We start from the raw sequence: 27289 nt of genomic DNA, 5'->3' as shown, positions 1-27289 counted from the left end.
ACTAGAGATGGGCATGAACTGAAATACGAACCAAAATTAAGCACGAACCAGGCCGGTTCGTGGTTCGCGAACCACAGGTCATCAGATCCCATTTCTGATGAACCACCACGAACTTTCAGGCTGGTTCGTTTGGTTCGTTTTTTGGTTCATTACTGCAGACAGCCTGATGCCAATCAATCAGTTTCCAAGGCAACAGGGGATGGACTTCCTGCAACCTTCTGCTGACTCAGAAGCAACCTTCTGCTGGCCTGGAAGTGACCTTATGCTGACCCAGAAGTGATGATTTTCTGACCTGGATGTGACGTTTTCACGAACCAACGAACCGGTTCATGAACCAGGGGCAGGTTCGTAAAAGTTCATGGTTTGTGAAATTTGACGAACCACAAACCACACGGTTTGGTTTTTTCCCGGTTCGTGCCCATCTCTACCAGCCACCAGGAGAAAAAAAATCCTGCTCTTTTAATAGAGGCTTAATAGGATGCTGTTTACTAAGTGATGTTGTTTACCTCCATGCCCTGAAAAGCTTCAGCTGTACAAATAAACATAGTAAGCTTTTATTAAAGGAGCAGAACATTTTTCTGAGATCTTTATAATGCGGACTGCCTGAGAGGAAGTATAAGACTGGAAAAATCGGAGCTGGAGGAAGTGTTATTACAAGAAGGCAAGAAAGAAATATCTAAAATCTATAAATTACTTCTGAAATGGCATACAGAGGATGAAACAGTAAAAGTCCAGATGGTGAAGTGGGCAATAAACTTTCATAAAGAGATAACGATGGAGGCGTGGGAGCATCTATGGAAAAACACATTGAAGATTTCAACCTGTACGAATATTAAAGAGAATGTGTACAAAATGATCTACAGATGGTATCTAACACCAAAGAAAATTGCACTAGGAAATACCAATATGTCGGACAAATGCTGGAAATGCAGAAAGCATGAAGGATCACTATATCATATGTGGTGGACTTGTGAAGTAGCTAAGCAGTACTGGGGAGAAATAATTGAAGCAATTAATGAGATTTTGCAAATCCAAATTAAAGAGAACCCAGAACTGTTGCTACTGAACCTTGGAATGGAGACTGTTCCAGTGCAGTATAGAACACTGTTATTTTACATGACTGCTGCGGCAAGACTTTTGTATGCGCAGAAATGGAAGACACAAGAAATACCAACTGTAGAAGATTGGATTTATAAATTGCTGTACATGGCAGAAATGGACAAAATGACAAGGAAACTCAAAGATCTTGACCTAAGGCAATATATTACTGACTGGGGGAAATTGAAACAATTTTGGGGGGAAAATGGGATATAAAAGGAGAACTGTGGCAGTTTGAGAATTTTTAAAGAAAAATGAAGATAAGAGAGAGAGAGGGGATTCTTACCGTATAGGGGAAATGTAACTATAATCTAAGCTAGTATAAGGGTTAGGGGATTTCTTTTTTTTTCAGAGTATATGAATAAGAGTATAGTTAAATAAATATGCTAGTGGGGTATATATATATACTATATACTATATGTAATATATTATGTTAGTGGATCAGATTGTACATTATATAATGACTGCGTAATATGGTGTTGCGTGCTTTGCCACATTGGTGGCAGGGCACACGGTAGAGGTTTTATAATTCATATTATATTGATAGCAATATATTTGATAGAAAATATGCTTAAAAGAAATAGAATACGTTCAAATTAAGATTGTTGTTATATATTATATTATATTATATTATATTATATTATATTATATTATATTATATTATATTATATTATATTATATTATATTATATTATATTATATTATATTATATTGGTCTGCTATATTGAGGGGTATAAGATGTATACTATACTGATAGTATAACCGATACAAGTATACTGTATTGATAGAATATTTGATAGTATAACTGATAGATGTATACTATATCGATAGAATATTTGATATATATGATAGAATATCTGAAAAAAAAAGTAGAATGTGCTTAGAGTAAGGGTTTTTATTAAGTAATAAGAGGGGTTAAGGGTTGGAAAGCTGTTGGAAGTCGGTAGGGAGGGGGGAGGAAAAGGGTGGGAGATAGGGTTAATTAGATATTGAGTGAATGTATGTATTAAATTTGAAAGGTATACTCACCAATAAAATTTTTATTTAAAAAAAAAAAGGAGCAGAACATTTTTTTTCTCCAGGCCTTTTGGCAATCCTACACTGCTCACAATCCTGAAAAGGCGACAAACAAGCCTCCTGTGCCTTTAAGGGTGGTGTGGAAAGGCAGCCTTTTGCCCAGGAGCAGCTAGTCATATTAAAGAACTGCAGGGATGAAGCGATGCCCTTACCAACATTCCCTCTCCTGCATACCTAAGTAATATAGGATCTGTTTTGTAGATACAGTCAAGATACAGTCTATTGCATCTGGTCAGCCTAAATACCAACTTCTATTGCACCTGCTCGGCCTAAATACCAACTACTATCAGCCACAGGCCAAACAAACAAAATCCATCACACTAAACAATAGACGATAAAGCTGGTAGGTCCAGCTGACTCCAGCAAGTGAGCCACGCTGTAATTGAAAACAAAATAAGCAAACAAAATCCATCACACTGAAGTGGACAGTAAAGCTGGTAGGTCCAGCTGACTCCAGCAAGTGAGCCATGTTATAATTGAAATCAAAATATGTGCTAATAGTCAATCTTTGGAGAACAAAATCTTTCAGATCTCAAACATAAGCCAGTAAAAGAAGTTATAGGAGTGAGCGAACTAGGCTAAAAGAATAAAATGTAATCCAAATGACTTGCCTAGAAAAACTAATTTGTCTGATCTAGATAGGTAAGTTATATACAGATACAAATCTTTTATATTGCCTAATCTGAGTTATTACTATTTTGCTTGTCATAGGAAGGGCAAACTGCTTTTCAGGTACCAAAGCTCATACCTTGGTAATCTACTTGGTCTTTAAGGTGCTACTGGGCCTGGATCTTGCTCTCCGACTGCAGACCAAAACAGCTATCCATCTGAAACTATGTAATTTTTTCAGTTGCTCTCTGGCTTTGCAAATTTAGCAGATGTTGCATTTTTTCAAGAAAGGTCTACATCTTTTTTAAGCTCAGGTTTCAAGAAGATTTGTGCTATGCCTGGTCCCACATTTTTCTTTGTGCCCTTTTCTTCAGGTCCTGTGGAGTGACCGCCTAACACACAGCCCTGACTATGTAGGTTCCACAACCTATGCTAGAACAAATGCTTATCTCATCTACCAACAGGTTCTACCACATCTGTCTTACGATGTTGTACAGTACTTGAGCTGCCAGTTTGGCAAGAAGAAATTGGCTGCAGGTGTAATAGTGTGCATTGCAGATGGGTTAGAGGAAGGGCTTTTTTAATGCAGCAAAAGGATTCTCAAAACGGTATCTTTGGTTTACTGACACCTGATTTTGATCCCCCAGTGCCTGCTGGCCCAATTAACCATTCATCCGTCCACCTTTGGACATCTGGTGAGTTTTGGGGTATAAATAGAGCCATCGGCCAGAACTTGGTGCTTTAAATTGCACTTTGTACAAATAGTTCTTACTTCCAGCAATAATGCTAAAGGAGAGAGGAAAGTTAGTGTTATTATTATCCCTACATGGTATATGGCATTGCTGAAATGACAGAAGCTTGCATAAGGCAACCAAATGAATTTATGGTTGAGTCTATATTCCATGGCTCACAGTAATAACCACAATATGAGCTTCTGTACTCATGTCAAGAAGGGGTTGTCGGTGGAACTTGTTATGTGAGCAGAGCTTATACCTGTGGCTGTTCACAAGTCTGCTGACAAACCAGGAGTAACTTAATTAAGCTGAAGGTCAAACTGCATGTTACCTGCACGACCATGCCAAGGGTTTTTGGCCAGCCACTAGCCATGCCCCCATTACCTGTCACAGTCTTTGCACAGCGCAGACCTGGGTACAGCAGAAGGTGGATGTACATGGACCCAGGTACACCCTAAGCCACCCCTTTTACTTACCAACATGGTGGTGTGATATGGACTAAAGCAATTGCTGTTTGAAAGATATGCCTGTGAAGAAGTGATAGCACGAAACAGGATGGGATAACGTATGCCGGCAAACCCCGTAGGTGTGGCATTCTGCATCTCTGTTGTTCTTCAAGCAACTTTACAGCCTTCTGACTATTCACTTCGTAACCGTTAGATTTATTTGTTTTGAGTGCCTTAGTGCACCTGGATGAATGTATTGTCCTTATAGTATCTTTGTATGTTACTCCCACCATTTTGGATACAATTGTAATTGTTTTTGATGTTCATCGCTTATCATGGAGGAAAATGTATTTATTGTGATTCATTGATGAAACGGAGCACTTTTCGCACTTGCACTTTATATAAAGTTTATTTAGCTATACTTTGTGATAGTTTTGATTGTATACTCCGGGAAAGGTAGTACTTTGGTTTTCTGCACGGGGGACCCAAGCAGCCAAGAAGGAGCTGGGTGTGTGGGAAGTCTGGCGGTAGCAGAACTTACAACCTCCTACTCTTTCTTCCTCTTTCCCTCATGGGGGATGTGAGGGAAGGCAGGCTGGGCAAGCAAGCCTCCGAAGAAGAGCCGCGTCACTATGCAGAAGCCTGCAATACTCTTGCCTAAAATATCCCAGCAGGCATAATCATTGTGAGGATACTAAGTGGGTGGTGCTTAACAAGTTCTACACATCCCAGAGGGCTTTAGAACAAGGAGCCAAGAGATCTGGCTGGGGTAGCCGGTTCCTTGCTCTCTTTCTAAGTTATGTAAATAGTTAACAAAAGTTCAGCTTATATTGTACTGCATCCCGGATCTAGAAAGTTATTCATAATGCATGTTACGCGTACCAGAAGTGTCTTGCAATATTCTTGAAATTTCTGTAACGCAGCCTCACAAGGAACACACACCAGGTACTCTCGACGTGAGAATTCTTTTGAAATTCTGTCTGGACTTCTGGAGTGCTCCATGCAAAGCACCAATTTAGCTGAGGCAGACTCTTTGCCTGTCTTAGAATCAGAGGACTGGAAGGGACCTCTAGGGTCATCTAGTCCAACCGCCTGCACAACCGATCACAATCTTGTGATTGGTTGTCATTCTGGGAGATCTTCAGGCCCTGCCTTGAGGTTGGCCGCCCTAGGTCAGGGAGGAGGAGATGGGAAAGATCCCTGAAATCCTGGATTGCTGCTGCCAGTCAAAGCTGGTAAGTTTGACCCTGAGAGAGACCGAGGATTCACTGTACAACAGCTTCATGCGTGATGTTTTGCATAACAGTTCTCACCATGACTTTCTCTTTGGTCATCTCCTACTGTTAATACCCTGTCAGCATAATGAATAATAAGGCGCCGGTTATGGCCAAACTGTTTTTCTCTATCAGTAATGACACATCCCTTTTAAAAAGGCAAATTAGATCAGATCAGATTGACTCCTTGCTTTTACGCTTTCTGTCTATTAAAAAAAGGCTTTTTGCCAGATGAGTGTAACATTCAGCCTTTAGCCTTTCTTTGGCTCTGAAATATGTTGATCGATTTATGCTGCAGGTTATTGTTTTATTTAGCCTGTATTTAGTGTCGCTGAAGTGCTCCTTCCAGAAGGATGACAGACCACAGCAGTAAGGGGCACTGATCCTTGAGAGAGGGTGAAGAGAACCAGAAGGCCAGTGAAGTGTGGTGAGAGCGATTCAGGAAGAAGTCTTCTAATGCTTTCCACTTCACAGCCGGAGGGGGGGAAATCCCTCCATGGGCAAAGAACAGAAAAGCAAGAAAATGCAGGTAAGGTTTGGGTAGCCTACACAGGAGCTTTCTGTTTTATGCTCATAACAACTCTGTGAAGATAGTTTCAGGTTGGAGCTGTGTTGGTTTGCAGTAGAACTGTAGGATTTGGGTCCAGTGGCACCTCAGAGACCAACAAGATTTTCAGGGTGTAAGCTTTCGAGAGTCAAAGGTATCTGGAGGAGGGAGCTTTGCCACTTGAAAGCTTATACCCTGAAATCTTGTTGGTCCCTAAGGTGCCACTGGACCCAAATCCTGCTGAACAACTATGTGAGTTAATCATGACATGCCACGCCAATACAATTGAGAAACTGTCACCTGCCGAAGGTTGAGGAGACTGTTGGATGAGGAAACATTCGAACTCAGGACCTCCTAGTCTGAGCCAGAACTTAGACCATTCTCTTGGGTCATTTCTATATTGATCAGCGGTCTATGCTCCCATCTTAGTTACCCCCTCCCAGTGAAGGGCTGCCAGCCACCAGATGGAGCTGGGAGATCTCCTGGAATTCAACTGTTCTCTGGGCTAGAGGGATCAGTTCCCCTGGAGGAAATGGCTGTTTTGGAGGGTGGGCTCTATGGCACTGTACCCACTGAGGTCCTTCTCCCTCTCCAAACCCCATCCTCCATAAGCAATACCCCCAAATCTCCAGGAATTTCATAACCTGATGTTCCTAGTATGGTTGCCAACCTCCAGAAGGGGCTCGGCAGTCTCCTAGAATTACCACTTGATCTCCAGACTAGAGAGATCAGCTCCCTTGGAGAAAATAGTAAAGAATCCGGTAGCACCTTTAAGACTAACCAACTTTATCGTAGCATAAGCTTTCGAGAACCACAGCTCTCTTCGTCAGTCTTACAGGCGCTACCGGACTCTTGCTCTTTTCTACTGCGTACACTGTAGAACAAATATTTATTTTGAATCGATTTTACGGTTTTAGCTGGACCCTTGTGGCATCTACGGGAAGAGAAGGACGACAAACGGGCCTGTGGCATCCCCGGGACCGACGCTTTGGGGGGTGATCAAACTGGATCGAACCCGAGAAGGCGCTCGCGGCTCCTCCCTTCCAGCCAAGCGCGGCGCTCCTACCGAGCAGGCGCGTCGCCGCCGTGCGCCCTGCCCCTGGCCGCCGTCTCGGGCTCGGGCTCCCGCCGCCTCGGGTGTTCGGCGAGCGCTCCCCGCCCCTCCTTCGGAAATCGGCCCCGGTCGGCGGCTCTGCCCGGCAGCCGAGAGCCAATCGGGCGCGCCTCCGCCCCCCGGGAGCGGGAGGCGCTTCGCCCGCGCCCAGGAGGCATCGCTCTCGCGTCCGCGGGGAGCGCCCATTCCGGCCACCGCCGCCGCCGCCGCCGCCTGTGCCCGATCCGCCGGCCTGGCCTAGCCTAGCCTGCGCGCTGCTCCCGCCCGGCTCCGCGATGAAGAAGCTGTGCCTCGGCGGCGTCGGCGGCCTGGCCGTGGCCCTGCTGATCGCCAGCGTGGCCCTGCTGGTGGCGCGCGTCTTGGAGAAAGCCGTGGATGGGCAGGTGACCGAGGTGAGAGGCGGGCGGGCAGGCGGCAGCGCCGAGCGGGCGCGGTGCGAGTGCGTGTGGGTCGGTGGAGGTGTGCGCCCTGGCGCCCTGACAAGCTCGGAGCGCGGCGGCCCTTGCGGCAGGGAAGCGCCCTTCGTTGCTCCAGAGTCGGCCGGGGCACCGTCCCATTCACAAAGAGGCTGCGGTTCAAATCCTGCCTCTGCTTGCGGTTTGCTCGCCTGTTGCACTTGTGCTGACCCCCCAAATGAGGCTGAATGTGACGCCTTGCATGAAGTTAGTGATCTGGTATCTGGAGACGGGAGCTTTGACTCTGGAAAGCTTAAATGCTTGTTGGTCTCTAAAGCGCCACTGAGTTCAAACCTGTAGATCTAGAGAAGGGAGCTTTGACTCTGGAAAGCTTAGACTCTGAAATGCTTGTTGGTCTCTAAAGCGCCACTGGGTTCAAACCTGTAGATCTAGAGAAGGGAGCTTTGACTGAAAAGCTTCTACCCCAAAAACCTTGTTGGTTTCTAAGGTGCTATTGACCTCAAATCCTGCAGATCTGAAGAAGGGAGCTTTGACTCTGGAAAGCTCATACCCTGAAAACCTTGTTGGTCTCTCCGGTGCTATTGGATTCAAATCCTGTTGTTCTACTGCAGACCGACAGGGCTGCCCACCTAAAAATATTTTAAATTTATTTGAAAGCTTTTACCCCCTGCATTCTGGGTATATTTATATTGCAAAGTAAGGTGCCAGGAGTACAGGGAAAGATTTCAAATAAACATAGATACAAATAGGTGTGTACATGATTATACATCTTTATTGTTTTCATGTGTTATCTGAAGAGAGAAGCTTTAACTCTCCAAAGAGTCTACAGATCTTGTTGGTCTCGAAGGTGCCACTGTGTCAGATGCTGGTAGCATCTGCCATGCTCATATCTGAAGGCTGGGGGCTGGATGTTATGGTTATGTTGTGCCTGAACTGTAAGTCTGTTTGTTCCCGAAGTTATCTCTGCTAGACTGTGCTCTCACATCTGGGCTATGGGCAGCCTGCATAACCTTGAAACCCTGGGTGTCATCTCTCCCTGTGTCTCATCCCCTGCTTAGATAGTTCCCAGTGGAAATAGCTACCCTTTAGGAAAAGGGGGGGATTAGCCTTTGAATGATATATATGCCCAGGGCTTTTTTTCAGCTGGAACGCGGTGGAACAGAGTTCCACCTCTTGAAAATGGTCACATGGTTGGTGGCCCCGCCCCCTGATCTCCAGACAGAGGGGAGTTGAGATTGCCCTCCATGCCGCATGGCGCGGAGGGCAATCTCAACTCCCCTGTCTGGAGATCAGGGGGCGGGACCACCAACCATGTGACCCTTTTCGCTGAGGGTGATTTAAACTTTTAAAAACTCCCCTCTTGTTCCAGCTGACCCAAAGTGGCATCCTTGTGCAGTCCTGGGAGCGTGTGCGCACTTTGCGCACGAGCATGTGGTACCAGGGGCACTACCTCCCGCCAAGAGTTGCCCCCTCTGCTGGCAACCCACTGAGTTCCACCACCTCTTTCCCCAGAAAAAAAGCCCTGGTGGTAGACATCACACGGCCTGCACTGACAGCAGTGTAGGAAGCAGCTGTTCTTTCTTGCTACAGGCTGGCCTACTTCTGGACTCGATCCATCTCTGTAGGCCTCCATTAATCAGCTCTATTTATCTGTCTTATTTCTCAAATTACAGAGAACAGGCAAGGCTGTGCAGTGAGTGGACTGATTATAATCAAGGCTATTTAAATTATGATTTAACCCCCCCCCCCATTTCCACTCTTGTTTAGATATTTCCTAGATACATCCCATACTAATTTGTTGCTATAAACCACTAAAAACATAATTTTCTCTGTTTCATGGAACCCAGGAGATCGGTTTAGGAAAGCGGCCTCAATCACTTCTTTTCCCAGAAAAAAAGCCCTGTATATGCCTGATACCTGCCTGTACCCTCATTCCTGGCAAAGCACCCAGTGAGATCATGATGCTTGCAACTTTTCAATAATGCTCTTACTATCAGACAGTGGAGTCTTTTGAAGGTTACTTGGCAGATCCGTACACACTGGACTCAAGTCCTGCTGTTGTACTGCAGGCTGACATGGTTACCTACCTGAAACTATCCTTCCAAATGTATATCTCACAATCTGTGGTACTCTCATTTTAATACCCACAGTTTAATTGTGTTTATTTACATGCAAGGAATTAGATTTCTAGTGGTAGATATTGGACGTGCAATTAAAATAAGCCCCCCCTCATTTTTCATTCAGAAACACCCCGTGCCTCCCTGCAGTCAAATTGGATGGTATTCTTGTATTGTGCAAGCAGATTGTGCTAGAAAAGTCAGCAAAGACATCAACCGTCACTTTTCAGCCAGTATCCCTCGTCTTCCCTTCTCCCAGTTTAGCTGCGAGGGGAAATGCATGGGTGATACCCTGACTGGCACCCTGATCTGGATGGCCCAGGCTAGCCCGATTTGGTCAGATCTCAGAAGCTAAGCAGGGTTGGTACATGGATGGGAGACCACCGAGGAAGTCCACGGTCACTAGGCAGAGGCAGGTAATGGCAAAAGGCATGTGTTTGTATCTTGCCTAGAAAACCCTGCCCCCCCCATAGGTGATTATATACCTATCTAAACTCTCCTTAAATGTATGGATAAAGTCAGCAGGATTTGAGTCCAGTGGCACCTTAGAGACCAACAAGGTTTTTTCAGGGTATAAGCTTTCAAGAGTCAAAGCTCTCTTCAGATACAAATAGGAGTGAAGATCCCTGAGACAAGACTTATATCTGAAGAAGGGAGCTCTGACTCTCGAAAGCTTACACCCTGAAAATCTTGTAGGTCTCTAAGGTGCCCCTGGACTCAAGTCCTGCTGTTCTACTGCAGACGAACAGGGCTGCCCACCTAAAACTTGTCTTTCATAAAACTTGACTCAACATATGCTAGAAAGCTGACCACAGTGAAGATGTAAGAAAAGCGTGTCATAGAAGTTAAGTATTGTTATGGGATTGCAATAGGCTGCCGTGCTGATGCTCTGTACAAATTGTGTGTTTGTGTGTATGCCTGCATCAGTAATCATAGCCTACCAGATATGAATATTAGGGCAATTAGGGCAAACCATGGAAAAGAGAAAGAAAGAGCACGCAAGTCCGAGGAGGAGGAGGGTGGTGACGGAGCATGTACTCCCACTTGCCAGATGTTGGTTTGGTGATAAGATTCTGTGACACCTGAACAGGGCCACAGGGAGGGAATCTTCAATTCTTGTATAGCTTGGCGAGATTTTGGTATTTGATCCTTTGTGCAAAGCTTCTCCCATATCCCGTTTTTCTGCTTTGGGATTTTGCTTCCACGTTTGTTTTCAGTTAAGTCTTGCGCTGTATGCTTGTTGTAGGTTGAGGCATATGAGTTACCTGACCTGGATCTGAAATCATGGAGATCCATGAAGTGTGGCATGACCGTGTGGAGAACCGTTTTGGGTTGCATCTCCATTTCCTGTCCTGTGAAAAAAAAGCATTTAAAGCTGCAGTTCTTTGCATAGGTCCTTGTGGGAGTGCCACTGAACATGGTGGAGTGCGCTTCTGAGTAAACGTGCATAGAATTCAGCTGCAAATCGATTCCCTGTTAGCAAAGCGGGTGTTGGAAGTTCAGATGCAGTAGGGGCCAAAGACAGCCCACAGAGAAGCTAGGAATATTTTATTTATTTATTTATTATTTATTTTATCATATTTATATTCCGCCCTCCCCGCAGGCAGGCTCAGGGCGGATATGTCTTACTTTACAAGGGGGCAAAGGGCGGGGGGACAGATGAATCTGAGATATGCAACAGAGTATTGTAAATGAAATGTGAAAACCCAAACTGGGAAAAATTGCTAAGTCTCACGGATGACGTTGGAAGACGATGAGCATGGAAGTTCTAAGGAGCCACTTTAAAATTTGGAGCCAGTTTGGTGTAGTGGTTAAGAGCATGGGACTCTAATCTGGAGAGCCGGGTTTGATTCCCCACTCCTCTACGAAGCCAGCTGGGTGACCTTGGGCGAGTCACAGTTCTCTGGAGCTCTCTCAGCCCCACCCACCTCACAGGGTGTTTTGTTGTGGGGATAATAATGACATATGTATTGTCGAAGGCTTTCACGGCTGGAGAACGATGGTTGTTGTGGTGCTACACCTCTGAAGATGCCAGCCACAGCTGCTGGCGAAACGTCAGGAACTACAATGCCAAGACCACGGCAATACAGCCCGGAAAACCCACAACAACCAATAATGACATACTTTGTAAACCGCTCTGAGTGGGCATTAAGTTGTCCTGAAGGGCGGTATATAAATCGAATGTTGTTGTTGTTGTTGTTGTTGTTGTTATGTAGTGCTTTTTCTTAAGACGGAGTAAAACGACACAAACCTGCAAGTTTTCAGTTCTCCAGAACGCTTCATCAGGCTGTATAGTATTTAAAAAAAGGAAGGAGGGGAGGGGAGAAAAAAGATATTTCAGGCCATGACCCTGAGATTGTTTATCTGCTTCTGTTAGGAGAGTCGTGCAGGCGTAGATGCATGTCGGAGTTAATATCAGGACATGCTCGCACCTGTGCACATAAGCAACGTAAAAGAAAATGACCTGTAGCGGCGGGGATTACCCTGAGTTTTTGTGAACTAGTGCCAACTTTGTTAGATTATGAAATGTTATTTCATACCCACGCTCAAGTGACGATAGAGACAAAATTGTAAACAGTGGGGCCGAAAGGCGATGGAAATGTAAGAGCTGTCATCTGCCCCTGTGCTATTTCCATGTGGAGCTCAAATGTAAACAAGATAATTTCAGCGGCCAATTATATCTTGCAGAAGTGCCCAAAGAACAGCTATATAACTCAAGATTAAATGATCAAAAGATAAAAAGTTCAGTGGTGAAGACATTGTAAAATTATTCTTGGTTGCTACATCCGGCCACAGTTGTGCAATTAGAGGGCATTCCCAAATCATGTGTACAGCGCCAGGTTCCTTGGAGAAAGGGTGGGATAAAAAGGTCATACCAGTTTACGTAACTAGGTTAGAGTTAAATGTAGATAGATAGGTCAGACTTAAACAAAATTAGGAACTTATGAATTGGCTTTGTGCTGTGTCAGACCATTGATCTGTCTAGCACAATATTGTCTGAGTGACTCTGGTGCAGACTGGAATGCCTGGCATTGAATCTTGGTTTTTATGGATGCAAAACAGATACTGTCAGGGTGGATAAAAATCAATGATTTATCTACCCTACTCGCCAGTTTGGTGTAGTGGGTAAGAGCGGCAGGACTCTAATCTGGAGAGCCGGGTTTGATTCCCCACTCCTCTGCTTGAAGCCAGCTGGGTGACCTTGGGCAAGTCACAGCTCTCTGGAGCTCTCTCAACCCCACCCACCTCACAGGGTGATTGTTGTGGGGTAATAATAACATACTTTGTAAACCGCTTTGAGTGGGTGTTAAGTTGTCCTGAAGGGCGGTATATAAATCGAATGTTGTTGTTAGTTTAAAATTGGATTTTTTTTACTTAAATTCGATGTTTTTAATTTAAATTGGATTTTTTAATAAAATATTTTTTGAGGAAAAATCTATCTAAAGATCGTTTTCTATTTAAGATATATTATAGTCCAAAAGTTATCATCACGAAATAAGAATTAGTTTTTAATTATGTAGCATGAGGCTATATATTCATGCAATGTTTAATTTTTTTGGTAAACTAATTCCCTCAACCCATTCACAATGTCATGCTGTTCCAGAGGTTTCTGTAAGATTATTGGGCAGTTTTTCTATCTAGAAGATATTGTCACAGATGCTTGGTTTTACAGTCCTCAAAACTGTGAATTTGTGAAACTGCAGAGATCACTTCTCCATAGCAAAAAGGTTATAAAATAAACATACACAGTTGAGAAAAAGTCCTTAATCCCATTGTTCCTTTGCAAATCTTTGTACACAGAATCACCCCCTTACCTCCTAAGTGCTAAGTCTTCAATGACTAGAAGATTGTTGGGAGTAGAATAAACTGCACAAGAAGCTAAGTGTGAAGAGCCTTATGTAGAAAAGAATGAGTCTTCATGTAGAAAACCATGATTTAAATCTAGTCTTAGTGATTTAAGTCATGATTTAAATCGATTCGATTTAAATCAAATCTACCCTGGATGCTGTACCACTGACCTACATCTCTCCATGCTATTAATTGATGTATAGGGTGTTGGAAGACATTCAAGGAGAACAGGATTCTCAAACGTCATAAAGTTTTAGGGAGAGATGGCTAGCGGTGATGCTCCTGCCTGTGTTGTTTATCTCTGGTCATCTCAAATGCCTTTTTAGCCACTTGTTCGTCACAGTGGGTGAGAGAAGGAGGAAAAGGAACAATTAACCTCTAAAAGAGAGATAAGCAGAAATATGTCCACTGTTCACACCTAGCTATTATCCCACTTTTCCTGCAAGGGACCCAGAGAGACTTAGAGCCAAGCTACAAGTGACGCCTGACACAGGTTGGACACTTGTCAGCTTCCCTCAAGTTTTGATGGGAAATGGAGGCATCCTGGTCTTACAGCTGTAATGGAGAGCCGAGCTGTAAAACCAGGACGCCTACATTTCCCATCAGAACTTGAGGGAAGCTGACAAGTGTCCAACCTGTGTCAGGCATCACTTGTAGCTTGGCTCTGTCATGTTTCTCTCCTGCCTCCATTTTATTGCACAACAACCCTGTATGGTTGATGAGGCAGAAAGAAAGAGCATCTGGCTCACGGTCACCCAGAGGACTTCATGATGTAATGGGGATTTGAACCTAGGATTTCTTCGTCCTAGCCTGGTCTGCTAGCTGCTATACCATGCTATCCAGTGGCCGTTGTTTCTGATGCTTTCTTGCTACTCTCTCCGGTCTCCCAGCCAGCCTTCAGAGTTCACAACCACAAGAGAGGAACCTACTCGAAAGAATGACAAGGGGAGTGAAAGCATACAAGTAGGAAACAGTAATGAATCAAAAAATATCTCAGAACAGTATATTGGAGTAAAAAACTCAGTACAGTCAAAGAATCACAATAAATCATGTATCAAAGTCAAAGTTCGGTGCACCTCAAAGTCACAACTTAGTGCACCTACACGAATCTCCACACAGGAGTACTACATGATCCAACAAGGAAGACATCCAACACGTAAGTATTCTTAATAAAGTCAATAAATAGTATATTCTTTCTTCCCAGGTGGAGCTGTAGCCTTTGGGATGTAGTTGATAAAGCCCACAATGTCCGACATGCAGTGCCGGCTTGATTCCGCTGTGTTGTGTCGACAACCTCCTCAGGGACAAAATGTATCCACTCGGAGGAGGTTGTCAATACGAAACAGCGGAATCGAGCCAGCGCTGCATGTCGGGCATCGTGGGCTTTGTCAACTGCATCCCAAAGGCTACAGCTCCACCTGGGAAGAAAGAATATACTATTTATTGACTTTATTAAGAATACTTATGTGTTGGATGTCTTCCTTATTGGATCATGTAGTACTCCTAACTGTGTGGAGATTCGTGTAGGTGCACTAAGTTGTGACTTTGAGGTGCACCGAACGATGACTTTGATATATGATTTATTGTGATTCTTTGACTGTACTGAGAGAGTTTTTTACTCCAATATACTGTTTTGATATATTTTTTGATTCATTACTGTTTCCTACTCGTGTGCTTTCACTCCCCTTAGAGCCAAGCTACAAGTGACGCCTGACATAGGTTGGACACTTGTCAGCTTCCTTCAAGTTTTGTTGGGAAATGTAGGCATCCTGGTCTTGCAGCTGTAATGGAGAGCCAAGTTGTAAAACCAGGATGCCTACATTTCCCATCAAAACTTGAGGGAAGCTGACAAGTGTCCAACCTGTGTCAGGCGTCACTTGTAGCTTGGCCCTTAGCCTTCAGAGTTTGGAACTCCTTGCACTTCTAGGAAGTTTGTATTCTCAGTGATTATGGCTGTTTGATACACTCCCCCCTACAAATCAGATTGCATTTCTTTTGTTTCCTTGCCTTTTGACCTTATTTACATTAAAAAAAACACATTTGCCAACACGACTGGCAGGAATGCAATAATTCAAAATAAAGAAACCTAAGTCACTGAAGTTATATGATACAGGTTCATGTAACTGAGTAGCAGAAATTAGTATATACTATATACATTAAAAAAACCTACTCTCCCACATGATAGTTTGAGCTCTTAGAAGGACTTGCAGTTAAGTAACTGAAAGTAAAATAATGGGGAAAATATTGATGCAGCCATTAAAATCAAAACCTGGAGGGCTAAAGGAAACCCAAGCATGTCTAATGTATCAGACAAAACAACCTAACTATTAAAAGTGGCCCTACCTGCATCCTACCCCCCCTAGGCCTTCTGAATAAAAAGATGGTGAGGGAGGAGGAAAGTTCCGTCAAGTTGCAGGTGACTTATGGTGATCCCATATGGTTTTCAAGGCAAGAGACTAAGGTTTGCCATTGGCTGCTTCTGTGTAGCGACTCGGGACTTCCTTGGTGGTCTTCTGTCCAAGTATTAACCAGGGATGACCCTGCTTAACTTCTGATATCAGGCTAGTATGGACCATCCAAGAGGGAAAAAAACGTAATTAGTTCTAAAAATAGAGATATCTAGGTTTCGGGGGGCGGGGGTGTCATAAAGAGGGCACCGCTATTCAGAGCTAAGCTACAAGAGACAAATTACACGAGGATGTGCACATGAAGGGAGTCAGAATGTGAGCTGGGAAGCTGAGTTTTAAAAGAAAAGGCTCCTGAAGTCTCTGTCAATTTCACCTCCTTTGAGGAGTGATCTTTGCTGACTCTGTAGAGAGGGGAAATTGACAAAGCTTCCTAATCTTTTTTAAAACTCAGCTTCCCAGCTAACATTGCAGCTCCCTTCATGTGAGCGTCCTTGTGTAATTTGTCTCTTGCTTTTCCTTGTTCTTTTCAGTGTCAGCTTCTTTGGCTCAAGGCCTCCTTTATCTAAGGATTAGAGATGGGCATGAACCGAAATATGAACCAAAATTCATGATGAACCAGGCCGGTTCGTGATTCGCGAACCAGCAGTTCATCAGATCCCTTTTCTGACAAAGTGCTACAAACTTTAGGCTGGTTCGTTTGGTTCGTTTTTTGGTTCTTCACTGCAGACAGCCTGGTGCCGATCAATCAGTTTCCTAGGCAACAGTTTCCTAGGCAACAGGACTTCATGCAGACCTTCTGCTGGCCCGGAAGTGATCTTCTGCTGACCTGGAAGTGACCTGGATGTGCTGCTTTCACGAATGAAACGAACTGGTTCGTGAACTGGGGCAGGTTCGTGAAAGTTCATGGTTCGTGGTTCTTGAAATTTGACGAACCACATGGTTTGTTTTTTTTCTGGTTCGTGCCCATCTCTACTGAGGATTGTTTGCGGTGGGAGAAGGGGGAACAGATTCATATATACAATAAATATGTATTTTATATTTGTTGTTTTAATGTTTATTGCTTTATCTAGTTTTTTTAATGTCATTGTTACTTGCCTTGTGTCCTGAGATGCTCAGGGGGAAAAACGGGTGTATACACATTTTAAATAAATAAATATGGGAAAAGTCATCTTGGATCAAGAGTAAGATTTAAGCCCATTGGAAAGCTTCTGGAATAATTTGTCCACCATTAAAGCATTAATTGAAAGCTGTCGTATTTATTTTAAAATGTGCAACCACTACTTTCTCCCTCAGTGTAGCTTATTGAAACCTGAAGGTAAGAACATACAAATTAGAAATTAGCAGTGTAATTCTAAGAAGAGTTAGAAGAGTTAGTCGGTCTAAGCCTATTGATTTCAGTGGGTTTAAACTAGAGTAAGTCTTTTTAGGATTGTACTGTTAGAATATTCATGCAAAGACAGGTCAACAAACACGGAAGCCTAGCAACAGTACTGACTGCCGAAACTAAAAGTCTGCCTAAACTGCTCTGCTTTGTGCTTTTTCTTCAAAAAATAACAAAAGAGGAAGATCTTTTGACCTCCAGTGGGAGGCCATTCCAAAGTGTATTGCATAGGAACATCTTCCATACTTAAATTCAGTAGCAATAGCTCTGGGTTCTTCTTTATTTGGGTAATTAGCACCACTTTTGTGTTGTCTGATTTCAGTCTTGCCTGGTCTTCCTCAGCTATCTGACCATGGCTTCAGAGCAAAGGATCAGAACAGAGATGGTGTCTTTTTAAAAAGGAAGATAGAGCTGTGCAACGTTGGCATACTGACGACATACGACACCAAAAGCTTTAAAGAGTCTCATGTAGCGACTGAACATTAAAAAGCATCAGGAATAACTCATTGGGGGACCCCAAAAGATATGTCACAAACAGCAGATATCACAAGATGGGATGATCCACCCCATTGAAAGCCACAGAAATATCAGGTGAGACCAGAGTTAATACATTCTCTCTGTCCATTGGCAAATGGAGCTCATTGACCCGACCAATTAAGGCCTTTTCCATCCCATAGTCAAGTCTGAAGCCAGTTTGAAATAGGCCAAGTTCAACTGTGTCATCCAGAAAGACACCCATGCAGCTGCTCTGCTGCCAACCTTGACTCAAAGGAGCAATTAAAATACTAGCCTGTAATTGGCCAAAACCTCTTTATTTTTTCAGTGATGGTTGAATTACTGCCTCCGGAAGTGGCTTCAGGAAAAAATTCTCTCTGCCAAGGAGGCGTTCATTGGCTTCACCAAAAATACTCTGATTTTATCTATGCATAATTTCAGTAACTAACTAGAGCGAGGATCCAGTTCATAGGCGATGGCCTTTGGAACTCCAGGTATTTTCTCATCCTTGTGCAGGAAGATCAATCCAGACCTGTCCATGCAAGTGTGACCAGATAGTGTTTCTGACATGGTTGTTGTGGGTTTTCCGGGCTGTATTGCCGTGGTCTTGGCATTGTAGTTCCTGACGTTTCGCCAGCAGCTGTGGCTGGCATCTTCAGAGGTGTAGCACCAAAAGACAGAGATCTCTCAGTGTCACAGTGTGGAGAAGATGTTGGCAGGTAATTTATATCAACTCAGGAAAGTGGTTTTGGGCTGAGTCATTCTGTACGAGTTGATATAAGTTACCTGCCAACATCTTCTCCACACCGTGACACTGAGAGATTCTCTGTCTTTTGGTGCTACACCTCTGAAGATGCCAGCCACAGCTGCTGGCAAAACGTCAGGAACTACAGTGCCAAGACCACGGCAATACAGCCCGGAAAACCCACAACAACCATCGTTCTCCGGCCGTGAAAGCCTTCGACAATGTTTCTGACATCTCTGGTAACCTAATTGATTTCAGAATCTTGTCCAAGGTGAATTGAATTGGAGAGATTTTTTTTCCAGCAAAGAAATGTGCAAAATCATTGCGTTCTATCAGCTCATGGGTAAAGGAAGGAGTTGGGGCAGAGAGAGGATGTGGGGACCGATCCTGTCTTCACCTAATTCCATATTTCAGATTCCAATGAAAGTTGAAACAGAACCGTGGGTGAAACAGCCAGAATTTCCCATTCATTCTGGAATCCATTCAGATCCATAAGATGTTGAGAATGAACCATTTGAACCAATTCACCAACCTTGGTGGAGGGAGAGAAGTAATTAACCGTGTCTTTAGCAGGACATGACCAGTGGTTGTCATGGCCGCTATAAAGTCCTGAACTGATTAAAAAGGATGCCTCAACACAGATCTTGAAGCTTCAAAACATCAACGTCCTGCCAATTCTCAGCACCAAGGCCCTCTCTGGAAGCTTAGCAGGGTCACCCACTCTTTAAACTGGGTGGGTGGTAAGCCATCCGTAACCCTAACCCATCTCTTGTACCCAACGCGAGGCATGTAAATCAAAACTGGCTGCTGGCTGCTGGTTTCTGTACAATAATTTCATAAGGCACAATTCACAGTTCCACAAGTCTCATTTACAGTAGAAGATAGACAGGTACAAAAAGTCAATGCAGAGAACCTCAGGCCTCTATAAATAACCCTATTATAGCAGGAAATTTGATTTCATTTACTGAGCAATCCTAAGAAGAGTTACTCCAGTCTAAACCCATGGATATCAATGGGCTTAGACTGGAGTAACTCTGCTTAGGATTGCACTGTTAAAGTACTAATGCCAGTGAGTCCATTCATAAGTAAGTTTCAAAAAAACATTTGCAAAGTCCTGCTATATAAGAAATAATCCAAAAGGTCCAAGAATCACATGGGGAAGACGCAGTCCAAAAACCATACATATTTATTTAAATCAAATATATTGATTCTTTCATGCACTTTAAAATATGTACATTGATATAAATGTTCTTGACAATCCCTTGATTGTAGTTAGCTTTCATGGTGTTCTGTTAACTATAGTCCTTGTTCTATGATACTCTCCGTTGTTATAGAAGGCTTTACGGAATAACGTAAACTCCCCAGGGCCATATAACCGCCACAGCATTTCTGTCGTGTCGCCACCCAGCATGCCTGACACAAATAAGGAATTGTCCAGCCCAGCCCTTGATGCAGGCCCAGTTATTAGTGGGAAAGTAGTAGCTGTAGATGACGCGTGCAGCCTGGTCGGTAACCCCATTTAGTGAAGAGCAGGTTGCACGGAAGGGAAGTAGCACCTCTAGACATGAACCCTAGAGGCCGTAGTCCAATTTCCTCCAGTTGTCTTTCTAGCCGCCTTCATTTTGGCCGAGGAAAGCTAGAATTGGAGGAGATGGGGAAGCAGGAGAAAATAGGTTGCAAGGTCTCCCCCAGTCTGTGGTCTTGCCTCAGTTTTCTGTCAGTCGTGACAAGGCGTCTTGAGGCACCTAAAAGACTCACAGGTTTTTATTCTAGTCTGAGCTTTTGTGAGCTCGAGCCCACATGGTGCTTTACTTACATTTGCACTTTACGTTGTGCAATATTAATATTGTAAGCACTTTGAGCACTTAAGCACTTTATAAATTGTTGAAGGAGCCTGGCATGTTAGCACCAGTGTCAATGATTTTCTGACTGTGAGCGGGGTTGTTATTCAGTATTTATACAGTCCAATAATTAACTCTACATGCTGTTACATGATTGTATATCAGTCTGTATCAATAAAATTTAAAATATGTTAGTAAGTTTACGTGGGTAAATTCTTGGTTTGTATTCTGGCGTTATTACAAAGCACCAGTCCTTCTGAATAGCCCCCAATTGAAATCTTTTGATATACTGTGTTGCTTGATTCTTTGTATCTTTGTTGCGGTAATGGGGTGGTTAAACACAGCGATGGATTTATGTTGATCTCTGCACGCTACAAAATCATACAGTATAGGTTTTGGCAGTCTATACTGTATCATTCAGACTAAGGCAGGGATTGGTACGTTTTTAAGTACTCTCTCATGTAAAAGGTAAACGCTTTTGTGAGTCAAAGCTCTCGAAAGTTTATACCCTGAAAATTGTATTCGTGGTACCGGACTTGAACTTGCTGTTCTATTGTAGCTACCCACCTGAAGCTACATAGAAACCTATGTAGAAAATTAGCATAGCAGGGGAAGGGGTCTATAAAAGGTTTTTTCACACATGCTTTTTTTTTTTTTTTGGAGCATGAAGTTTGCAGGAGCTTTCAGACATGCCCCCCCCCCACAATGTGATGATGGTACAGTCCAGAAAAATATTGCTTCTCATCAGGGGTAATTTTGTAGAAAAAGAGCTGGAGGAACTCATTAGCATAACTCATTAGCATATGCCAAGCCCCTTGCCATCACCGGAAGTGTTCCATTAGCATAACTGAATTGCATATGCCACAACCCCTGACATCACCTATTCTGGCTGTTTTGGACCCAATCCTGGCCATTCAGGGATGAAATTGGGCCCAAAATGGCAAAAAGGGGCTAAAAAGGGGCCCAAAATGGTAAGGATCGGGCCTCTGATGAGCGGGAGAGTGATCCACCGCCCGTCAGAGGCCCGATCCGGGCCATTTCAGCCTCAATTCAGGCCGAAACAGGCCCAAAATAGCCGAGAGTCAGGTGAGGAGGGCCACCTGACGTGTGACCTCTTTGGGGAACGGTCAGAACTGCGTTCCTGTGCGTTCCCCCTCGAAACGAGCCCTGCTTCTCATGCTGCTACGGCTTGGGTAGATCAGCTTTTGCTGTATTCGAAGTTACCTTCCATGCCCATTTTGAATGTATCTGAATGGCCTTTTTCTTTTTTTAGGAAATGGTGTTGAGGAACGGTTCAGACACTTTACAAATGTGGTTGGACCCTCCGCCTCCAGTATATATGCAGTTCTATATGTTTAACGTGACCAATCCGACAGAAGTGCTCGATGGCGAGACTCCCCTCGTGGTAGAAATTGGACCATACACCTACAGGTAATTTTTAATTGTTTTGCTCCAACAGCATTTGGGAAGGTGATGGCTGAGAGTCCAAAACTGGTTCTTTGCGGGGGTGGGGGGCAACATCTATACAAAAGCGAACAACCAATGAGCTGGGGTTACAAGAATTGCTAGGAGGATGAGCTGTGATCCTAGATAACCTCATACTCAGTAGATGAGCATTATACAATATGGCATGTGGGGAGGATAATAATGGCCTACCTTCCAGGGTTGTTGTGTAAGCAAGGGTATGTGTGTAGAGTTCTTTGAACACGGAAACACTGTATAAAAATATTATTATAACAGTATTAATTAAGGCTTTGTTTCCATGAAAAAGAGCTCATGAGAAGCAGGAAGGAGAACGTTTTTGGTCAGGATCCATAAAAGGAAAGTTTCTGGCCTGTATACCGCAGTATGAATGAAAGGGTTGTGAACACTACCTGGTGAAATCTTAAAAGTCAGAGTGGTTTTTATGCAGAATTTCTCATAGATAGGGCATATGCAGAAATGTCAGTTTAAATTGGGAACCCTGTAGTTCAAGCACCAATGCGCGTTCCCAGAGGCATTTGTGCTCCCCCTATAATAGCCAGAGAGGTACCTGAAACTGTGCAGAACACTAGTTACCACAGTGGAACCTGGGATCTGATAATGCAAGGAAGCTGCGTCTTGGGTGGTGTTTGAAGTTTACTGTGGTGTCTGAAGTTTATGCTTACACTTTGTATATGTAAGTAGAGATGTAAAACTTCCAGAAACTTTGAAGCCATGGGCAGAAAAAACCTTTTTTTCTGTAAACAATTAGAATTTGGTGAAAAATTGAGATATATGCAATTCATATGTCCCCTTCCTTATGAGGTGCAGAAGATCCCCCTATTTTTATATCTAATACTGAATTGGGCCCTAGAATGTGGATCAAAAGATCCCCCCCACCCCGCCAATCTGAGGAAAAACAGATTTGCAAGAAAAATCTGAAATAAAAAATTAAAATATTAGAAGCAATGTCTGTAGCTTTGAGAGATGAAAGCCCACTGAGGTCTTGCTGGCTATTTGGGAGAGTTGCTAGGCAACCAGGAGAGTATTGCTGAGCTTTTGGCTTCTGTTAGTCAAAGACAGGTGGAGAGAGACTGAAAAATGGTGAAAGAAAAGGGGAGAAGCTGATGGGAGATGGAAGGAAGGAAAACTGGGGGGGCAGATAAAAGTTGATGGGTGGGTAGAAGGGAAAGAAGGAAGCAGGGGTAAGGGGAAGAGGCTTTGGGGGCTGTCAGGGAAGGCAAAGATGAAATAGCGTAGGGAGGAGAACATATGAATCCTCCCATGAATTGAATGTCCTACATAAAAATTTCCGTACTACATTTTGAGTGAATAAACCCTTGTCTTAAAAAGCATTTCACTCAAAAGGAAAAAAATTCTTAGGAGCTTTTTTAAATTTCATTTAAGTACTCCCCAGAATTTTCCCACTTTGGGAGGATTTGCAGAGTAAGACAGCAATGGGCTTGGTGGCTCAATCGTGACTCCTGAGAAGTCCGCTTCCTTTATTCACCAAGAAATGAAGATTGGCTCAGTATGCCCTACTCACACATTGTGCGCAGTGTTGCATTCTGCAATCTACTGCTGAGACTTGGTTGCAAAAGCCTCGAATTAATTTTCTGTGTGAATGGCCGAGACCTGTTTTATAGATCTGCCCCCACCTCCCGCCCATGGTCTTTTCCTCTTGCTTCAGGCGCAGCAATCCCAGTGCGGTGGCATTTCAAAACATCCGCATGTTCTTGCCTGCTCTCACATTTCCTCATGTTGCATTCTGACTTGCATCGTGATAAGAGAAGTGGGAAGGTAGCTACTTAAAATGCTCTTTGTTTGGCAAGCTTCCTAGATCTTTCGCAGCCTTGCTGTGGAAAAGACGGCAAAATTCTGTGATGTTGACAGCCAAGCCCGAATAAATTATGCTGAGCAGGAATGCCAGTATATTTTTTTAAACATTTCGCTTTCAAGTCTTCATATGCAATCCTCAGGACTAGAAACTTGGTTCTTATTTAACTGAAAGCTGAGCTCCTCAGACTCTTGAATACTGTGTTTGGTGCAAGTGATTTGATTGATATGTTCTTAGCTTGAAGAGTCCATGAAAAATAAAGCGGCTACTACTTGTAATATTGCAAAAGACCACAGTGAATGCTTTAAATATATGGTGACAGCGGCAAGAGTAGTATATACAACAAAATGGAAGTAGGAACTTTATCCAGACATGACTGAATAGATGAAGAAATTGTATGTGACAATGGCTAAATTAACTTCTTATATGCATAACAGGCCAATTTCAGAATTTCAGGAAAAATGGAAAGTCTTTTTTGACTATGTGGCTGAAAGATAAGCTTTTTCTTAACATGCTGAATAAAATATAATGTATTTTGACATAAATAAGCGAAGGGATGGAGAGGAGAAATATTATGTCGTTTTAATAATCTGCTATACATTCTGCTTTTAATATTATGTCTATTCTTTAATGTTACTTCTTGTTATATTATTATGTAGTTTTAATACTTATTTACATATTTTGTTTTCAATATTATGTTTACTGTCTAATGTTACTTTCTATTGTACAGTCTGCTTTTGATATCTTTTTCTACAGTCCAATGCTATTTTCTGTTTTAATAAAATAATTTTTTAAAAAATAAAATGGCTACTGATATGGAGGAAATGTGTAAGTTCTTAAGCCCATGGGCCACCATCGCACTAACAGCGCAATCCTATGAAGAGTTACTCCAGTCTAAACCCACTTAAATCAATGGCACTAGACTGGAATAACTTTTGATAGGATTGCACTGTAAGTCAGAAAGCCACCCTCTCTCTCTGGCCAGTTGCAGATTGGAGGTTGGAGCATGTATTTTGCTGCTATATTAACAGCGCAGTCCTATGGAGAGTTACCCTGATCCAGGCCGAAACGGGCCCCAAAATGGCCAAAAATCAGGTAGGTGGGGCCACCTGTCATGTGACCTTTTTGGAGAACTACTGGAACTGCCTTCCTGTGCATTCCCCCTCAAAATGAGCCTTGCGGACATTGATGTGTTCATGGGCTGCTGGTTGGTGTGTTAAGGACTAGAATGATGAATAACTGTTAATTAGGAATCAAAACAGGATTGCTGCCAGGCTTACCATTCCCCTGCTGGTGGTGGAAGATTCCTCCACCACCAGTGGGTGCCTTCCGTCACCACTCAGCTGCTGGTATGGGGAAAGTGGCGGGAAATGGCAGGCAATGCTAGCAGCATCTTGATATGCTACTGCCACTCCTTGTGCACCCAGAAGTTAATCAGCACACCATCAGGGGACACACTGGTATTTGGGCAAGTTTTCCCCAAATGCCAGAGCATTCCTGGCATCCCCCAGTGACATGCTGATGTCACTTCCGGGTGCATAGGAAGTGATGTCAGCATGTTGCCCCCTCTGTGACTGGTAAGCCTCTCCCACTTGCCAGGAGGACCTGGCAACCCTAGTTGCCACTCTCACATGAGTGGGTTGCCAGGCCAGGAGAGAAGAAGAGCAGGATGAGATGGGAAAGGAGGCTTTGAGAGACTTGATTGCAGATTTGAATTTGTGTCACTGCATGATGTGTGCATGGCCATGAAATACGGTCTCTCGATCAATAATGCTATAGAGTCCTAAACGCATCTCTTGATCGGTAATGTTAGAGTGCTAAATGCTAAACATAAGAAATCTAAACTTATTTAGTGTAAACTTATGTGAGATTCCTGCATTTTATGTTGGGGAAGGGGAAAGTAGCGTGAACTTATTTTGCAAGTGTGTCTTGAAAGCTACGGTTTTCAAAGTGGATCTCAGCTGCATTGAGAGTCCCTGGATTATGCTGTGCAAAGCTAATAAATCTTTTATCAAGAGCTGGATTTGACACTGGTTTCTATCTGTGCAAAGGTTTTGAAACTGTTCTTTGTATTTATTTTCTAGGGAACTGAGACCCCGAGTGAAGGTTCACATTTTAGACAATGGCACAAGAGTATCTTTTCTCAACCCAAGGACTTATGTCTTCATACCAGAGATGTCGGTGGGAAACCCAGAAGTGGATCTGATTAGAACTGTCAATGTGCCAGCCGTGGTGAGTCTGGGTTTTACTGGCCACTGGAAAAGCAAAGAATGGGCATTGTGAACCAGTCTGTTCCTAGGAATTGAGAGGTGGGCTTTGTGTCCTTAGGCAAGTCAGTCTTGGTTGCTTTATCTGTAAAATGGGAACAGTTGTGATTTCCATGAGAGGAATTGCAAATAGTGAGTCCTTTGTCAATGAAAATGCCAGATGGGCCAGTTTTGAATGATACAGTAGGCCCATGCATAGCAAGAGGGGTGTGTGTGTCTGTGTTTGTGTGTGTGCGCGTGATGCCCTCAAGTCAGAGTTGACTTCTGGTGACCTCTGATGGAGTTTTCATGGCAAGAGACTATCAGAGGTAGTTTGCCATTGCCTGCCTCTTCATTGGAGGTCTCCCATCCAATTACTAACCAAGGCCAACCCTGCTTAGCTTCTGAGATCTGACGAGATCAGGCTCGCCTGGGCTATCCAGGTCAGGGCAGCAAGAGGGGTGAGCGCCTTTAATCACCCCATCTCTAATGCCAGCAGGTAATCATGCATTGCCATATCACCCAGTTAGGTGCATGTAGGCTCCATGCATCCTTGATTTAATGTAGGAAGAATCCAAGCCATTCTAAGCCATTCTAAGATGGCTCACTATAGAGGCAGGCAAATAAGTGACTGTGCAACCACATGCAAGTTCTATATCAGGGGTGGCCAAACAGCAGCTCGGGAGCCACATGTGGCTCTTCTAGACATATTGTGTGGCTCCTGGAGGTCTCCGAGTATCGACATGGCCATACATTTTATTTTATTTTTGTTTATTTCCCTCTCTCCCTTTCCTCCTTTCTTTCCAAGTCTTTCCTTTTTTCCTTCCTTCCTTCTTTCTTTCCATGACTTTCATATTTTCAATAAAAATGTCGGGGTTGCCAGGTCTGACTCAGAAATTATCTGGAGACATTGGAGGTGGAGCCTAGCAAGGATGTGACGTCACTTTTGTGATGTCACTTCTAAGTCAAAGGTCAGGTGATGGCTCTTCCCAAGCTTCACCCCTTCCAATGATGTCACTTCCAACATACTGCACCAAAACCCCACCCCTTCCTCTGATGTCACTTTCAGGACACTCCCCCAAACCCACCTCCTCATCTGAAGTCACTTCAATGCATCATGTCTTGTGGCTCTCTGATGTTTATTCTATGTGGCTCTTACATTAAGCAAGTTTGGCCACCACTGTTCTTTATGCTTATTATGGTCAGGGCCAGCTCATTGGATGGGAAAGGGGGGTCAGGTGCAGTACTCTGGCTGCCCACCACATATAGGATCAGGGTTCAAGTTGGCCAACAGGAAATAAGCAACAAAAGAAATTTTTATTCAGGCTGTAGATCCAGAGGAGTTAGCCATGTTAGTCTCTAATTGTAAAATAGTAAAGAGCCCAGTAGCACCACCTTTAAGACTAACCAACTTTATTGTAGCATAAGCTTTCGAGAACCACAGCTCTCTTTGTCAGATGCATGTGCATCTGACGAAGAGAGCTGTGGTTCTCGAAAGCTTATGCTACAATAAAGTGGGTCTTAGAGGTGCTACTGGGCTCTTTACTGTCATATATCATAGAATCATATGGTTGGAAGGGGGACCTCTAGGGTCA

At 43.6% G+C, this 27289-nt stretch overlaps 1 protein-coding gene across 2 annotated transcripts in view; it reads left to right on the top strand.

Annotated features, from left to right (window-relative positions):
- Window positions 1–7083: 7083 nt before the first annotated feature.
- SCARB2 (scavenger receptor class B member 2) overlaps window positions 7084–27289 on the top strand; it is a 60186-nt gene continuing 39980 nt past the window's right edge. Inside the window, exons 1-3 of one of the 2 annotated variants that reach the window (XM_054990574.1) lie at window positions 7084–7290; window positions 21424–21581; window positions 25533–25680. In XM_054990574.1, coding sequence (XP_054846549.1) covers window positions 7174–7290; window positions 21424–21581; window positions 25533–25680 — 423 coding nt within the window. In that variant the 5' untranslated portion in view covers window positions 7084–7173. Of the gene's footprint in view, window positions 7291–17553; window positions 17661–21423; window positions 21582–25532; window positions 25681–27289 lie in introns of those variants that run through there. The other variant, XM_054990575.1, reaches the window with a different exon arrangement.

Source organism: Eublepharis macularius, chromosome 10 (genome assembly GCF_028583425.1).
Source record: "Eublepharis macularius isolate TG4126 chromosome 10, MPM_Emac_v1.0, whole genome shotgun sequence".
NCBI lineage: Eukaryota > Metazoa > Chordata > Lepidosauria > Squamata > Eublepharidae > Eublepharis > Eublepharis macularius.
Note: the sequence above shows the minus strand (reverse complement) of the source record. Positions and strands in the feature narration are given on the sequence as shown.